Source organism: Sarcophilus harrisii, chromosome 2 (assembly GCF_902635505.1).
Source record: "Sarcophilus harrisii chromosome 2, mSarHar1.11, whole genome shotgun sequence".
Taxonomy (NCBI): Eukaryota; Metazoa; Chordata; class Mammalia; order Dasyuromorphia; family Dasyuridae; genus Sarcophilus; species Sarcophilus harrisii.
The window spans coordinates 41,009,007-41,026,303 of record NC_045427.1 but is presented as its reverse complement, the minus strand read 5'-3'; the positions used below and the strand labels follow the sequence as shown (position 1 = coordinate 41,026,303).

Sequence of the window (17,297 nt, the reverse complement as noted above, 5' to 3'; positions counted from 1 at the left end):
AGACCCAGAGAGACAGTCACAAGGAGAACCAAAGAAACAGAGACAGACAGACGCAAAGAGAGACAGACAGACCCAGGGACAGCCACGGGGAAAACCAGAGAGAGCGAGACAGACCCAATGGGACAGTCACAGGGAGAACCAAAGAAACAGTCAGAGATAGACAGACCCACGGAGAGACAGACAGACCCAGGAACAGCCACGGGGAAAACCAAAGAAACAGTCAGAGACAGACAGACCCAAAGAGACCCTCGGAGAGACACAGACCCAAACAATCACAAGGACAACCAAAGGAACGGTCAGGCTGAGTGATACCGTCGCAGACAGCTCCCGGGAGCGACAGTCAGACAGGCCCAGAGGCAGTGACAGAGAGACGGCCCGCGCCGAAGGAGGAGGAGAAGGGGCGCAGGCCGGCCCCGCTGCCCGCCAGGCCGCTTTCTTGACTCTTCCGGGTGGGGGCGGGGCGCGCGGCGCCGGAGCGGTGGGGCAGAGGTCAAAGTCACTCGCGACTCCTCCCCTTTCCCTCCCCAGCCCCGGCGTGCGCTCGGGCGGGAGGGGAGGCCGGAAGGAGCCGGGCGCTTTAGGGTTTGGGGGGACTGGTTGTGGCGGGGGTCGGCAGGGAAAGCAAGAGTGTGGGGTCTTCGATTGGACTTGGTGGTGGAGGGGAAGGGAGGCCCAGCCCCCTGAGGCGGACCGGGCTGGTTAGGGGAGGCTCCGGAGGGAGACCCCGCCCCCGCCTCGCCCGTGAGGCGGAGGAGGAGGAGGAGCCGGCAGCGGCGAACGGGGATGAGGGAGGCGGGGGCGCGGCTCCGGCGGCTCCTGTTCGTGCACGCGCCCCCCCAGCTGGCGGGTGCACGAGCGGCGCGGTCCCGCCGCTCGCGTCGCCATCTTTTCCCCCCTCCGTCTGTCTGTCTGCCGCTGGCTTTGTCCGTCTGCAACGCCGCCCGTAGGATCCCTGCGCACGGCCCGGCCAGAGCCCGCACGGCCCCGGCCCCGGCCCGGAGAGGCCCCGGCCCTGGCGTGGCCCGAGCCGCGAATCCGGGGTCCATTGTCCGGCGGTCCGTCTGTCTGGCCGGCCGGAGGCGGGGCCCAGCGTGGGGGTCTGGAGCTCCCGGTACCGGGTAAAGAGCCCCCCCTCCCCTTTCCCCGGCCCGGGTTCCGAACGTTCCGGCGCGGGGTGGGAGGGAGAGCCGCCCCCGCCCCCTCCCGAGGCGGTCCGGGCTTGGGTCTGTCTGTCCTTTTGTCTGTCTGCGCCCGGGGTGGGGGAGGGGAGCGCACCCTCCGGGCGGTCTGGAAAAGGGTGGGGAGGAAGAGGCGAGCCCGAAGCCCGTCCCCCGGCCCTAGTTTGTTGGTCTGTCCATCTGTCCGTCTGCTTCTGGGCCGGGGGCTGGAGGGCTTGACTCCCCAATCTGTTCCTCGGGGGGGTGGGGGCGGGGGGCGGGAGCGGGCTGTCTTCCTGGCCCTGGCCGATCGCCGAGGAGCCTGGTGTGGGGGTGCCCGGCGCCTCTGCCTCCCCGCCCCCTCCCTTCCCCCCCTCCCGTCTGCGCGTCCATCTGTCTTCGGCAGGCGGGGGGGGGGGGGGGGAGGTGACAAAGGGGTGGCCTGGGGGGCAGGGAGGGGCAGCCACCCCAGGGTCTGGGGCTCCCCGGGAAACTTTGAGATCCTGGATCTCCAGGAGCGCCCACGGTGCCGGGGCGGGGGGTCCCCGGGGCGCCTGCCCGTGCCCCAGTCCGGAACAGCCGCCGCCGAGCCGGGCCGGGGGAGCAGGCTCTTCTCCCCGGGGCGGCAGAGGGGCGCAGGGGAGGGGGCGGCCGGGGCCGGCCGCGGCCCCTCCGGGGAGAGCTCTGCAGCTGGCCGCCGCCGCGCTGAAGGGCCCCGGATCCCTGCAGTCCGAGCTCCCTGCCCTCGTCCCCTCTTTGTTCAGCCGCCAGGCACGGAGTCAGCGGCCTCCTTGGCGCGGGCCGGGCCGCCCGGAGCGGGCTGGAAGCCGAGGTGGTTGGGCTTCTCTGGGCAGAGGCTGCGCCGTGGGTTCTGGGGCGGGCGGAGGGGTCTGCGAGTCTCTGGGGAGGGGGAAAGGAGGGGCGCTCCTCCTCCCGCCTGCAGCCCCACAGGTTGTCGTGCCCGGGGGTCCGGCCGCTAGGGGCGATCGGGGATGCTGGGGCCGGGGCTGTCGCTCCCCAGCCTCCGAGGCCCGAGAAACAGGAGCCCGAGAGGCACTGAACCTTTCCTCGGAGAAACTCCTGCGAAATAAGGTCATTAACGCTATTCTTGACTGATTGTCTTAGTTTGTTACTCCGAGGTCCGGATAAAAGCGGGGAACCTTTTAAATGCCTCCTTTGGGAAACGAGGTGAAATCATGTTGTGCAATAATCTTTAAATAATCTTTAACTCCCTGGACTGGGTTAGGAAGAAAAAGTCCCAAGCTGGTGCTGCAGAAAACCCTTCCCTGGGGTAGTAGCTTTTATATTCTTTCCTGGGGGAAGGCTGGGCTTTATTTTTTTTTACTCATGATTTTAAGAGATTCTCTTTGCCTGGTAAAATCCTCTTGCCCTTGCCATTTCTCATGGAGGTCTCTCTTAGCTGTTTGGGGCTGCTTTCTGTCTCTTGGGGCAGGATCTGATTTTGAGTCTGGTATAACAAATGTAAAGGCCTCACTGTTTGGAAATATAATTAAGCCCATAGTGGCTTAAACCACTAGATATCTAACTTAGAATAAGATCTATTTGTATGTCAAAGGGATGGCTTTGTAGAGGAAGAAAACTAGAAATCTTAGAAGGGAATCGAATACAGGCTGCTCTGCCTTTGGTAGGATTGAGGCTTATGGTCTGGCTTGTTCCTTTCCTCCTAAAGAAGAGATTCTGAAGTATCTTCATGCTTTGACTTCTTTTTCCTTTTATAGCAGGAAAGGGGATGAGGGAATAGGCATTCTGCAGCCTTTTCTGGAGAGGGAACTTCTTTCTTTGCTGGCAGAATCTTCCAGGTCATGGAGGGCAGATTGAGTCTCGCTGCTGAAGTCATTAGCGTTGGCTCTGCCCCTGGCTCTGTGAGCACAGACCCATGTAAAGGCTCCTTACAGGTCTTTCTTCCCTTTGGGGAATTAGCTTCGTATGCATCCACTCATCCATCAATACACTTGGATCTCTAGGCAGAAACAGGGTTTTCCCACACCCTTTTCATTTACAGATGTCCAGGATTTGGGGACCTTTCCTATTCCATAGAGACTGATGCCTTTGTCACCTCCGGGTGAGATACGACAGTGTGAGCTTGACAGCTGTCTGGAAGCTCCAGTTGTTGCTGTGTGCAGTGCTTGACTTCCTGGGGGCATGTGAAATGTGAGCTCCAATCCCTCCAGGCTTTTTGCTTACCTCAGATGCCATTCAGGGGCAGAATTTCTTTGGGCCCCAAATCATCCTGGATCAGGGTCCCCACGTGTCTTTCTCTTGCTCTGTCTGGTGGCTGCACTCAAGATCACTTCCCAGGATCCTGCTCATCCTCCAAATGGAGTTTGTGGAGGACTTCGGAGGAGGTCCGCTCTTCCACTGAATTTTCTGAGGACTTTGGCCTTAGGCTGGAGAATATGTTCATTTCTATTTTTCTGGGGTTAATTTCATTTCCTGATACATAGGCTCCTTTACAGCCTGGGTTTTTCATGCTATTTTCATGGGGCTATTTTTAAGAATCTTTTACTCTTTGTGTGATCCCAGAGGGAAGAATGCCTAACAGTTACCCCTCTCTCTAGGTCAGCATCTTACAAGAAGGCAGGAACGTTTCCAGTGGTGAAGCTGGACAAGGCCAGAGCTACGGGGCCAGGGAAACATGTCCCGTCGGAAACAGACCAATCCAAATAAAGTTCACTGTGAGTATGAGGAAAATGAAGGGAAAGGGATAGATAAGTTCTAAGGAGCCTGCTCTAGACCAAGGGGCAAAATTTAGTTGTCAGTAGTTAACATCAGGTTTAATTTGTGGAGGAGGGTAGAGCAGAGTTGGATTGTAATAGAATGCTAATGGTAAGGATGCAAGAAATTTTATCAAAAGCAGATGTTTTCTGTCAGTTAACTGTTAAAGGGAGTGGTCCAGCCAGTAAGAAGTGCAGGCCTTTGGAGGACTGAGAGAGTGCTGGGGACAGTAGGATTGAAGAAGATGCCATGAGATAGGTGGGACCTCAAGAAACAGATGGGAATTGCCTATGAGAGGTAAAGGTGATTAGATAAATGGAGTGGGGGAAGACATGCCAGATCAAAGCCTAGAGTGACCCTGGATGTGGGTTACTTAAGGGTCAATGATTAGACACTTAGTTTACAGAGAATTTGGTTGGTGAACTAGAAGGCGAGGCTGGGGAGGTGGGTTTGGCTTTGATCTTGGAGAGCCCTGAATGCCCCAAATTGAGAGCTGATTCTGCAGGCAATGAATAGCTATTGAAAGGCTTTGAGCAGAAGAGTGACCTGTGCAGAGTACTATGTCCAAATTAAAAGGAATTGAGGCTTTTCCTCCGATTACAGTGGCATAGGGAGCTTTTGATGAGGGAATTCTTTCCTTGATACAAATTAACACACGCACAACCTTTGATCTTAGAGAGATTCATAGAGCATTGAGAGAAAGGGGGGGAGGGGGAGAGGGAAGAAGCATTTATAGAGCACTCACTATGTGCTAGGTGATTTTTTTTTTTTAATAAATATGATCTCGTTTGATCTTCACAGCACTCCCGGAAGTAGTTGCTATGATTATCCCCATTTTCATTTGAAAAACTGAGGAACTCTAGGCTCAGCATTGTACCCACTGTGCCACCCGTTGCCTCTGATTAAGTGCTTAGGGGTGTGTAGCTGGTATATGGCTGGCCTGACAACCCAACCCCTACTTTTCCCCAACTTCTGGGCCAGCTTTCTTCTCCATCCTGCCACACTGCCTCCTAGTAAATAAAACACATTGAAGAAGGGAGGTTTACAGTATTCCTGGCAAGAAAGAGGCAGCCTACCATTGCTCCTTAACTCTTTGCTGGGTGGAGACATAATTTGGTGTCCAGGTCTTGCTGGAGATCGAGGAACAGATTTTTAAAAGAAAATTTTTCTATGGGAATAACCCAGGGCTATATGTACATAGTAAGTGCTCCATAAAAACTTAATTGAATTAAGGGGAAGGTACCTATACTGATTGAAGGTTCTCGCCCAGAAAATGGTGAGAATATCAGTCTGAGAGTTGGGGTAACAAGCAGATCCTTGATGTAAGGTCTGGTGGTTGGAGAAGAAGCTTTGGATGGAAATAGAACCGAAGGAATGAGATGGGGGCATTCTTAGGAGGAGAAGATGGTGATTGAGTCAGAGTTGAGATAGCCTTTGGTGAAAGGATTGAGGTTACAGAGCAGTTGTGCAATAATTGTGAGAGAGAGAAATTGTTAGCATGGGTGGAAGAGTTGGAAATTCTCTGGTGTGGGGTTTTTCCTGGGTATAGGTGGGTGTGGTTGGCTGAATTATATGAAGATGAAAGAGAAGAGGCAGATTGGTGATGGGGGAGGGGGGCAAAGCAACAGTGCAAGAGTGAACTGTGGTGAAGAAGCTAGAGAACTGAATACCTTTGGCTGGTATGATCTGGCACAGGGGCCATGGGGACAGCTACCAGGCAAGGGAGGGGAGCTGCTAAAGAATGCTCCCGGCAGGGCAGGGCCAGGCTGGGGCACAGTGCCCTCTTGGGGTAAGTTAGCAGGATTCAGTGTAGGCCAATCAGAGGAGGATAGCCTTCATCTCTAGGACGCACTGTGTAGAAAAACTGGTCAGGCTGAATGAAAGGGAGTCGGTAAATACTGTGTGGGAGGCTTAACACACTGTGGCCTTTCCCCTGGAGACTTCACTCCATTGCAGTCCCTTCTTGCATTAGCCAGATCCTGAGAGCCTTGATAGTGGAGGCCAGAGACAGAGGCTCAGAGAGTCAGTGGGGAGAAGGACAGCGCAGTGTGCATCTGCAGCTGCCTCGGTGCCCCTAGTCAAGCTGAGTGACCTTTATATGAGAGGGGAGTAACTGTAGCTGGTATGGTGACAGAGTTCAGAGCAGGCTCCTCTGCAGAGACCTTCCCCTCTTGGGCTGGGAGCTCCAAATAGGAACTGCTTCTGGAGAACAGGCAAACAGAACGGATCTGAAAGTCTGAGCCCCTCTCAGAGAGTGCACTTACCAGGATCGACCGAAAGGCAAAAAGATACTGGAGGTCTGTTCCCTACGGCTGTTTCTTTCTCATTAGTGGAATAAAGCTGGCCCTGACCACTAGAAGACAGCCTTTTCACTGGCCCTGGGGGAATAATGCTGATGGCCTGTAGGTCATTTGGATGCTTCTGCTTGGCCTGACTGAAAGGAAGGTCCTGTATTGATCCTGTGTATCTACCTCATCCTCTGATAAAGGACCAGAATGGACTCAAGATCCAGGAGGCACGAGAAGGTTGCAGAAGCTTTGCTCCCAGGCAGGGCTTATGAGTAGAGGAGAGCAGTGATAGTCGGGGTCACTGGATGTGCATTCCAGGAAAACAGCCCTAGGAGAGCAGCAGCACCCCGCTCCCGCGGCCGGGCTGTGATTGTTGGCTGCAGCTCCACAGATCCTGCTGCAGGAGGAGCTTGGAGTGTGCTGGGCTTAGTGACCATCTGCCTCTCTTCACTTCTTCCTTCCTCCTCCTCAAAACATTCTCCAGAGGGATTCCTGGGCTATATCTAGCTCATTTTTAAAAGAAGCTCATTTTAACATAGAACTTTTGGAATGAAAACTTGGAGGAAATCTCAGTGACATTTCAATGACCTAGCAGATGTTAAAGGTCTGAGATATTTGTCAGATCTCCTGTTAGTCCCTGACAGCTGCTTCTAAAAAGACAGCCATAAATACATCAACTCCCATGTGCCTTTCAGTTAGTGTACTCACATAGAGCAAGCTGCTCAAAAATCAACTTTCATCTTAAGAGGTCTTCAATTTCCTATTACAATCTTAACCAATCAACATTTATTAAGCACCTACTATATTGTTAGTACTATGTACTAGATAGAGATTTTTAGAGGTCCTTTTTCTCTCTTCTTAAAGAAGTAAGCCCTTTGAATGTGCAGCCTGTCTGATTTTTGTCTAGGGCCCAACCCCGATGGGTGTTCATTGCTGCTTGGTTGATTCTGCCCTGCTGTGAGCCCCTCCCGCCCCCTTCTTAGTATGAAGCAGGGCCAGTGACCAGCGTTGGTGTGGGCAGGCTGCCTCAATTACTCAGTGCCAAGCACTGAGCTGTGCTGTGGGGAAACCAGAAGAAGCAAGAAACCATCCTCACTCTGAGGGAGCTTATGAAAGGGCCAGAGCCTTTGCTCTTGAAGCACCAATCATGTATTCTCTCTTTCATCTGAAGAGCATGCTGGTTTTAGCATCCCTGTGAGAGAGGGGGCTATTCTAGTCTACATTTTACAAGAGGAAATAGTAAGGCAGACTATCGGTGGGAGGGGGCCCCTATGGCAGCAGCACTTCATGGCTCACTGCTTTTCTCAGGATATGCTTTGGATCTTACAAAAGCCTAAAATGACATTTCTTTAGTTACAGGGACTAGTTGTGTCATATCTGAGTCACAGAAAAAAAGAAATCAAATCCTAAAATCTTTGACTTTATATATCATACCTTCCATCCCATACCTTTCAATTGTCCTTTCTCCTAACTTGGTCTCCTTGGTCTTCCTTGCATTATCAGCCAGGCTGCCAGAGGTTTTGCCAGACCGAAACCATAATATTTCCATTTCATTGGCAAGGATGGGGAGGATTATGCTAGCTTGTTGTACTCAAATGCCTTTTTCTTAACTATTAGTGGCCAAGCAGTCATGTTTGATTAAGCTGTTCTTGTACTGTGTGGGAAAGGAGAAAGAATCTGTCCTCCTTGCTTCAAAACGAGGAAATAGTCATAAGCAATTCTGTAATTATTCACTTATTTTTTTAATTTATTACTATAATCTGTTCAGATTTCAACTGTAGCTGGGTAGAAACACTAAGTCCAGTATTTTCATATAGAAGTGTAGCTCCTAGTGTTTGGATTAATATTGCTTTCTTTAAAGTTATTCATAGGTCTTACCTTCCTACTATAAAATCTTTTTTACTGTACTTTGTCTGGAAGAATAGATTTTTTTTCTTTTTATTTGCTCACTTATTTTAAATGATGGAATTTCTTCCTCTAGGGTTCTTCCTCTAGGTCAGGAAGACTAGAAGCCAAAAAATTATAAGCTTTTCCTGACAAATTGTTTCAGAAGGGTGGCAGAATTCATTTGTTTAAGCATACTAGCTGAAGGCAGTCAGAGTGTCCTGGAGGAAGAGAAATTGTGCAAGACAGACTCCTGTCCACTCGGAGAATGCCCTTGGCTCTCTATCTTGTCTGTAGAAGATAGCCACATGGTGGCTTCCATGGGTGGGAACCTTTGAGCCCCCTTGGTGGTGACTAGCTGAATTGCAAAGTTACGTCTCTCACTGGGAAACTCTCAGCTACTATTGGACAACATAAGCATAAAATGTTTCTATTTTCTTTGGATATCATGGACTTCTTGGTCAACAGTAGTCACCCTAGTGTCAAATTCTAACCATACAATCACAAGTTCCTCATTACCTCCCTTTAGGACCAGTTGTTTTTGGTCAGAATGCTACAAAGGCTGTTGTTTTTCATTGAAGTCCTTTGGCCTCCAGCGTCACACTGGTCTGTTCCTCCTTATCCTTAAGCATATGCTCACTGCCCTACAGGATGCGGAGGCAAGGGGGCCTACGAGCCACCGAAAGCATTTCTATGGGTCATCGGCTTGGTGTTTTCCTAGTTCTCCCACTTCCTAGCTCGGGGACTTTGAGCCAGTCCCTTTGTCTTCTTAGGCCTCAGCTCCCTCAGTGTCAAAAGAAGGAGGCTGGACCCAGTGATCTCTGGGCTCTGGCAGCCAGGGCTCAAGTCAGTCCTTGGTCTCCTGTCGAGGATAGCTGTTCTTGCTCTTTTTGTCAGGAGCTCATGTGACAGTCCAGGAAAACCTGAGGTCTCTATAAATAGAGATTTTTAGAGGTCCTTTTTCTCTTTTCTTAAAGAAGTAAGCTCCTTGAGTGTGCAGCCTGTCTGATTTTTGTCTAGGGCACCCTGATGGGTGTTCATTGCTGCTTGGTTGATTCTGCCCTGCTGTGAACCCCCCTTCTTAGTATGAAGCAGGGGCAGCGACCAGCGTTGCTGTGGGCAGGCGGCCTCTGCCCAGAAGAGATTCTCTCCCATCTGCTTTCAGAATTACTCATCTGACCGCCCTCCTGCCTCATAACTAACGTTTATGTGGCACTTAGTTTGTGCTAGGCACTGGGCTAAGCACTTTACTCTCATTACCTCATTTGATTTTCACTCTTGTGGGAAGCAGGTGGTTTTGTTATCCCCTTGTTAGAGATAAGAAAGCTGAGTCTGTCTGAGGCCAGGTCTGAATTCGAGTCTTCCCGACTCCACACCCACTGCCCTCACTTGTAGTGATGCCCCTCAGGCCTTCCCCATGTGGGAGGCTGGGCCAGGAGAAGGTAAGCAGCCTTCTGCGTACCATCCTTCTCCATCTGAGGAACATGGTATGGAACCCGAGCTCTCCTTTTCTTCTCTTGCCTCTGATGAGAAAGGCTCCACCAGTGGTGAGGTGTGTCCCAGGGGCCTCAGTTGCTCCTCTCACTGGCTAGGGAACCATGGCTGTAGTTTCCATGGTCTGGGTTCCCTGCTCCTCTCCCTGCTGTGCCATGTGGGGATGAGGAGCAGGGCATCCAGAAGTTAACTCCTAGAGTCCTAAGTAGAGCCTCAGGCTATTTAACCAGAAGTGGACCTGCAGGCATTTATTCAATGCTTGGCATGTGCCAGAGATGGAGCTGAGTGCTAAGGAAGCAGAAGGTTGAGCCCAGAAATATGCAAGAGAAAGAAGAGAGCCCAGGATATATCCAGTGCCCAGTCAGCTCTGTCAGAGCATGTGTCTCAACGGAAGTAATGTTTCAGTATAAATAGGTTCAGGGAGTGTCTGTTCTCCTTTTAGTTCATTATTGAATCAGAAGTTACTGAACTTGGAGTGTCTGTTCTCCTTTTAGTCCATTATTGAATCAGAAGTTACTGAACTTTTGGGGTCTTACGCATTGGGTATTAAGAAGAAACACAAAGAAAACAGCTTGGGAGGTGGAAGGTCTTTATCTAGATTTGTTACTTGAAAAGATTAGAGAAGCCTCAGAGAGTTTGTGCTCAACCAGCTTGCTTTTTGCCTTTACACTTTGATACCAGAAAGTGTGTGATGGGAATTACTTTCCCTAGCCTGAGGGTTCTAACTCTGCCTGATGACTTCCCATCCCCTTGCCTTAATTTCCCCAGTCATAAACAGAAGGTTTGCAAATGAAATTGAAAGCAATTGTTCTTTTGCATTTGATTCCCTTTGAAGTAATTCAAGGCCATAGGATGTAAAGGAAGGGAGTATGTAATTTTTTCTAGAGATGTTGACCATGGATAGCTCAGAAGACATTGAATACTGCTTAGGAAGATTAGCTGCTCCCAGAAGCCTAGTGGAGGCAATAACCCAACTTGGAGATGAAGGATCCTTGCAGCCTGTCTCCTTACATTTAAATGGTCAGATTTGACCTTCTTGCCAGCCTCCCTGGAGATGTGCTGCTCCAGCTCGTAGCTTGACTGTTTTTCCTTGTGACCACCAGGGGAACAGGTATTTGCTGGGCTGGAGGAGCAAGCCCGACAGGCGATGATGAAAACTGATTTTCCTGGAGATCTTGGCAATCAGCATCCAGCTATCCAACAACTGAGAGATCAGGCCTCCAGTAGCAGTGAGTTCTGCACCTTCTGGTAATGACTCAGGGCAATGGGGAGAGGAATATCAGAGTGTGTGCTGTGGGGAGTATGCATGGGGGTGAGGATGAAAGGAGATGGGAAGTTAGACTCACAAAAGGTGTTGTGGTTGAGAGGTGGGCATGTGCTATCCTTCTATTAGGACAGGATGGAAATCATGTTTCCCTCTATATCCAGGGCTGGACACACCGGTTTTTAGTGTATATGATATTTGTGTGCATAGGAACAACTGCTGCCTTGTCTCTGGGGCATCTCTTTATATTTTGTAATTAATAAAAGGCAGAAGGAGTCTTCTAGATGTTTTGTGTCACATTGGCTGGAGAGCCAGCGCGGAACCGGGAAAAACCTGGGCTCACATTGTGTCTCTGATAAAGTCTTAGCTTTGTGGACCTGATGAGTCACTGAAACTGCCAGGACTTGAGACAGTTCTTGAAAAGTAGTCATTGGTGTAGTTTCCCCCATTGAAGTCACAGCTTGAGTTTTAAAAGAGGGATGGTGGGTGGGGTGGTGAATCTCTCAGAATTTGGGAATGTGGGATGCATTTCAATGTCTAGTGTGATATAGGAGTGATCCTTAGATCAAATTTGACATCTCCTTGCAGGAAAGAAGTTCCTGTTAAGAATTTTTGCTTAACATTATAATGTAGAGAGAGGAAGTTGAAAGGATTAACTATGAAAATATCTAGCAATACTCTCAAATACTGAGAAAATACTGAGTGAACAAGGCTGGGTTTCTAATAAGAGACCTGACTGGGCACAACAAAATCTAGAAAAATCTAATCATTTTGTTATGAAAAACATAGCTCTGTTCTCTAGAGAGTGAGCATGGCAGCTGGGAGAAATGGGAAAGGGGGAGTTGAAAAAGGCAGTTCCATCCAAGAAAAAAATAATTTTCCTTTTCATAGGCTTTTTTTTATAAAAAGATGAATATAATCAGTTGTATTAAACATTTCATCTAAATTTAGAAGTAACCTGCCACCTTTCCTCTTTTCTCTTGCACCAAAAAAGAGTTGGTTATAAAATCCACACTTATTGAATTAGTGTCAATCCTTCATTATCAAAGCATTGAAGCTTTTGAATAAAGTTAAGGACATAACTTAAAGTTCTTCAATTCAGAGTGTGTGTGTGTGTGTATGTGAATGTCTATTGTATGTATGAAGTTCCAACCCAGCCCATCAGCCAATGAGAGGAACTAACGTAAACATGTAGCTTAGACTGATTATCTTGGATTCACTCTATAAATCCTGAAGAGATCCACAGACCAGTGCATGGAAGTTAGAGGGACCCACTTTTCAGCTCAATGTTAAAAATCAGTAATATAAAATTTTCTATTAGTTGTCTAAAAATGGAATGGGCTACTTCATAAAGGAGCACCTTCAGTTCTGCAAGCCTTTATCCAGCACCTGTGTAGTTGGTGCAACGCACTTTTTCCTAGATGCTGGGAAGCTGAGCAGAAAGCCCGATGGCCATCTTTCTCTCAGGGATCCGACTTGCTCTCAGATCGTCGTAATGGATGATTTTTCCCAAAATATCAGTCGGTAGTGCTTGGATCTTGAGGTACAAGGGACGTAGGTAGGAAGTAAGAAGTGTTATGCCAGTGGAAGTCATTCCCATTGCCTATGCTTGAAGCCAACTGGTGTCTGTCCTCTCCTCCTGGCCTGATGGTCAGGCCTGGGAATTGGCCGATAGCTGGGCTTGGGAAGGACTTAGGGTCTCATGGATTTGTTTTGACTGCTCAGCTTCCTTGGAATGGAGGCCAGGGACTTTGCAGCTGCTTTGGTCTAGTGTTTGGTCTGATCTAATCCATCTTCTATAAGTAACTAAAACCAAACCAAACCCAGCTTTAGTTATTAAGAATTATGTTTTGTCCTTTATTGAAATGTGCCCTGTACTTTCCAGTCAGCTCTTCAGGGATTCACCTGCTTAAGAAATAAGGAAAATATGGGAACAGGCCTCCTAAGCTCATGCTCCTCCTGGCTGGAAGCCCTGTGAGCAATGAGCAGCGTCTTCCCTAAAATAATCTCAATAGCATTGACCAAGACAGCCCCTTAGTGATGGGGAGTCACCTTCATCCAGCAAGGGAAAGAGCCTGCCAGGATCTAGGGGGCTGCCGTGAAGAGGGAGGAATGTTGGGGACCTCAAGCAGAGGAGAAGTAATAAATGTGCCAAATGCCTAGCAAGCCGAGGGGGGGTGTCTATAAGGGATGTTGGAGGTGAATGTATGTAGACCTGGAGATGGTGCTTGGGGGAAGGATCAGCGTGTGGCTTGTGTGGGGAGGCTTGACTTGAAAGTGTGAAATAAATGCATGGGGACCCATGGGGGGAGACTGCTTTCCGTGACAGGGCTCTGACACAAATTGGGCTCTGTGACCATTTTCCAACAACACCGGCTTGCTGTCTGTTTGTACAGTGTCCAGAACCCAAACTCTTTCTGTAGGATATTTTCCATAACTCGTATGGTTCTCGGCATGTTCATAGCTGTGTCTGCATTGCCTGCAGACTCAGCTGTGAGTTTGTGTGTCGGGAAGCTCAGGGCTAAAGCTCGATGGAGTCAGACTAAGTGACCGGTTTGTGTCTTCCAGGCGACAGTGAGGGAGACGAAGAGGAGACCACACAAGACGAAGTCTCTTCCCACACATCCGAGGAGGATGGCGGGATGGTGAAAGTGAAAAAGGAGTTAGAGAACGCAGAGCAGAGTGTTGGAGGGAATGAGGTGATAGGGGAGCATGAGGCAAGTGACCAGGGCCCACAGCACGGCCCATCTTTGTCATGCCTGCCCTTCACCCAGGTCGAATGCCCCCTCCCTTGACTCTTCCTTGGCTCCTCCCAAAATAACAAAACCATCTCTCTCTCTGTCTCTGCCTGTCAGCCTCCTCCCACTTCCTGCCCTCCACTTCTCTTCTTCCCTCCAGAACATTTTCTCTTTAACCTCTATTCATGTATACAAAAAAAAAAAAGACAAGCATTTGTTACCCAAGGAGCTCTCTTTTCCAGTTACATCCCTTCCTTTTTCCCTCCCCCCTTGAAATATGCAAAGAAGGGAGTTACATGGCTACTCCTCCCCCTAAACATATCTTGATAAGAAAAGCAGAATAGTGCTTATGAAATCATCCTCATTTCTCCTCCTGGGAGCTGGAAGGAGGATGAAAATGGAGATGAACTTAAATATCTCCTCCTAAATTGTTTCTACATAGAGCAGAGGAGGAGATGGAATCAGTTTTTGTTCTTATAATCTGTGCCCTGTGAAGGGGGTGGGAAAAGAGGAAGAAGTTAGTAATAGACACTCTGGGTTCAGGAACAGCTGAATGCAATATCCATTTACTTATCTTCTATATTGTTAATTAACTTTTGCTTGTTTATAGGTCACGGAACATTTGAATTCAGATCCCATGCTTGGTCTTTGTCAATGTCCCCTTTGTCAGTTGGACTGTGGTAGCCGAGAACAACTCATTGCTCATGTCTACCAGGTATAGAGTCTGAGAGAAGCACACACTCTTTTGGACTTAACTTCTTTCCAGCCCTAGATGTGCCATCTTAACCTCTGACCTTGATTTTAGGTTAATTGCCATCCTTGGGATTCAGTTCCCTCTTCAGGAAAATGTGATTGATTTCTGCTCCCTGTTCATTACACAACACTCTGGAGAGAATAAATAGTATATATTGGATAATATTATTAGAGTCCCCAGGTAGAGATGCTGAGGAAACTTTAATGATTTCTATTAAAATTATTAATGAATGTTTCAGACATGAAATAAAAGCCAATATTTGTTAATGACGAATAAAGCTTGACTTTAAAAGAATAAAGTAAACTAAATGTCTCTGATAGACCAGGATTGGAGGATCAGGGTGGGACTTGCATATTCTGATCAAGAGTACCTATATGGTTTCTGAACAAGATAACCCTTCTAAGTTGGTAGTCTAGACTCAACTGTGAAGGTGTGTACCTTGTGATATATCTTGAGAATATATTAGCTCCGGTGCTTTTTTCAGAAGTACATAAATTTAAGCTCATATTCCTACTAACACATACCCTCTTTTTTGCATATCTCTCTCCTGTTGTTTCCTACTTAGATCTTTATTTCTTCATCATTTTTAAATGCACTTGAAAGTCCTCCAACTATATGTCCAGAAAGAGATCCTGAAAAGTATTCTGGTTCAGACACTGTAGTTACATAAGTCATGCACATAAATTTACTCATCCAGCCTCTCCATTTCTCAGGAGAGTCAGAACCTAGACCAGCAAGATAGTAGGCCAGGAGCTCCAAAGTGGAACGCCTACAAGCCTTAGCTCCTACAGGCGTCATGCAGAAAGGAGCTTAGAGTCTTCTGCTCCCACAATAAGGCAGATGAACTTTGCCCAGTGGGTGGTGTTCGTGGTGAGGGTGGTGGCTTGAAAATGGTGTGTGAGAGAAAGTCGCTGGTTGAAACCAGGTTCTCTTTTCCAGCACACCGCAGCAGTGGTGAGTGCCAAGAGTTACGTGTGCCCCGTGTGTGGCCGAGCCCTCAGCTCCCCAGGATCGCTGGGCCGCCACCTCCTCATCCACTCCGAGGACCAGCGGTCTAACTGTGCAGTGTGTGGTGCTCGTTTCACCAGCCACGCCACCTTCAACAGGTCAGCTTTATGTTCCACTTCCCGACATGGGGAACACACTGTAGGAAGGCCTGTCCCAGAGCTGCTGTTTGCCAGAAGGGAGACAGACAGTGTAGATCGGTCACACTCACCCAGGTACTTTTGGAAACAGAATCGGTACTAGCATATAACTACTTTACTCCTTTCGGTTCGAGGAGAAATGTTCCCAACTTTCCTCTCCCATTTCCCACTAAGAAAGGTGGGAAAAGACTGCAGTAAGGTCCTAAGTCAGTCGTGCCTTGGGAAGAGAAGGCCTTTGCCAGGATGGCCAGTGCTTAGGCTTCAGTCTCCATTCCTTCAGGAATGCTTACCACCATGCTGTATGGTTGCCTCAGCTTAGCCCCAGTGGACTTTGTGTTCAGGACTGACATTTTCCAAGGGCTCTTGTTCTTCATCCCAATTGATGCCAAAGAAGAGAGGCTGACGCAGTGCAAGGGGCAAGTGCCTTGTCTCCCTTCATGGGCGTTATTCCTGGGGCCATGCTTTAGGTTTCCTTGAACTTAGAGTTCCAAGAGTTTGGTCCATAGGAGAGATTTTCTATTTAGAAAGAGTGGCAGAAGAGTAGAGGGGCTGAGTCGCTAGGTGTGCACAAAAGCCAGTCGCCCTGGTGGGCCTGGCCTTAAGCACTCACCTCTTCCCCTGCATCTGACCCGGGGAGTGGGAGGACAGCCGGGGTGCTGCATTTCCAAGGAATTACAGCGAGACCAATCCCTGTGTCAGCCCAGGGGACCAAATGTTTTTACAGTCTGAGCCAGGCAGAGAGGTCACTGACTGTCCCATGCTTTTTCTTTTCAGTGAAAAGCTTCCAGAAGTGCTGAATATGGAGTCTGTACCCCCCAACCACAGCGAAGGCCCCTCCAGTGCAGAGGGGAAGGACATTGCCTTCAGTCCCCCCGTGTACCCTGCTGGCATCCTGCTGGTGTGCAACAACTGTGCGGCCTACCGCAAGCTGCTAGAAGCCCAGGCACCTGGGGTCCGCAAATGGGCGCTGCGGCGGCAGAACGAGCCTCTGGAGGTTCGGCTGCAGAGGCTGGAACGGGAACGCACGGCCAAGAAGAGCCGGAGGGACAACGAGACCCCTGAAGAACGGGAAGTGAGGCGCATGCGGGACCGGGAAGCCAAGCGCCTGCAGCGCCTGCAGGAAACTGATGAGCAGCGGGCACGCCGCCTGCAGCGGGACCGAGAGGCCATGAGGCTTAAACGCGCCAACGAGACTCCGGAGAAGCGGCAGGCCCGGCTTATCCGGGAGCGCGAAGCCAAGCGGCTAAAGCGGCGGCTGGAAAAAATGGACATGATGTTGCGAGCTCAGTTCGGTCAGGACCCCTCTGCTGTGGCCGCCTTGGCAGCCGAGATGAGCTTCTTTCAGCTGCCAGTGGGCAGCGTGGAACTGGAGAGTCAGCTTCTGGGCAAGGTGGCCTTCGAGGAGCAGAACAGCAGCTCCCTCCACTGACCAGACCAGATCCACCCTGGCCAACACGGACCAGTCCTCTGCCTGCCCACAAGCCTCTGTCCCCACTGCTGGGGAGGCTCCTGGGTTTGGCCCCGGCTTAGCTCATGCCGACACACACGCACCGAAGCTTCCCTTGCATGCTGGAGGAAAATGGGGACAAAGAGGGCTGGCTCAGGTGGCCCCGGAGGGAGCAGGCACTCCAGACTAGATTCCCAAGCCATGGTTGCAGGACATGATTAGTGCTCTGCAAGCTAGGTAAAGCCCCCACTTGAGGGCAAATAAATTAATTTTATCTTTATTAAGTCCCTTCACGCTTTTATGTCAGCTTAATTCCAGGCTGGTAAGGTGAGCATGCTGGTTAGAGTCACAGAAGCAGAGGGTCCTTTCCTTGGCTCTTTTCCCAAGGAG

The 17,297-nt window shown here is 49.7% G+C and overlaps 1 protein-coding gene across 6 annotated transcripts; it reads left to right on the top strand.

The window, feature by feature from the left end:
• The first annotated feature begins 617 nt into the window (after nucleotides 1-617).
• Nucleotides 618-17,191, top strand: ZNF821 (zinc finger protein 821). Of its 6 annotated transcripts, none has more exons than XM_031950024.1 (7): nucleotides 620-1,118; nucleotides 3,737-3,853; nucleotides 10,663-10,788; nucleotides 13,392-13,540; nucleotides 14,172-14,276; nucleotides 15,255-15,421; nucleotides 16,235-17,191. In XM_031950024.1, the coding sequence occupies exons 2-7, from the start codon at nucleotides 3,814-3,816 to the stop codon at nucleotides 16,887-16,889; spliced, it is 1,242 nt and encodes a 413-aa protein (XP_031805884.1). In that variant the 5' UTR covers nucleotides 620-1,118; nucleotides 3,737-3,813; the 3' UTR covers nucleotides 16,890-17,191. The 6 variants fall into 6 exon arrangements, with proteins under 6 accessions (XP_031805886.1, XP_031805885.1, XP_031805887.1 ...); XM_003758542.4 differs by lacking the exon at nucleotides 620-1,118 and adding an exon at nucleotides 2,275-3,329; XM_031950026.1 differs by lacking the exon at nucleotides 10,663-10,788 and having other exon boundaries at nucleotides 618-1,118.
• Nucleotides 17,192-17,297: the final 106 nt, after the last annotated feature.

Bases quoted from the DNA above. Each gene is read 5' to 3' on its own strand.
- ZNF821 (XM_031950024.1), top strand. From the start codon at position 3,814: ATGTCCCGTCGGAAACAGACCAATCCAAATAAAGTTCACT. The intron at 3,854-10,662 runs GTGAGTATGAGG...TGTGACCACCAG, and splicing joins CAATCCAAATAAAGTTCACT to GGGAACAGGTATTTGCTGGG. The intron at 10,789-13,391 runs GTGAGTTCTGCA...TGTGTCTTCCAG, and splicing joins AGATCAGGCCTCCAGTAGCA to GCGACAGTGAGGGAGACGAA.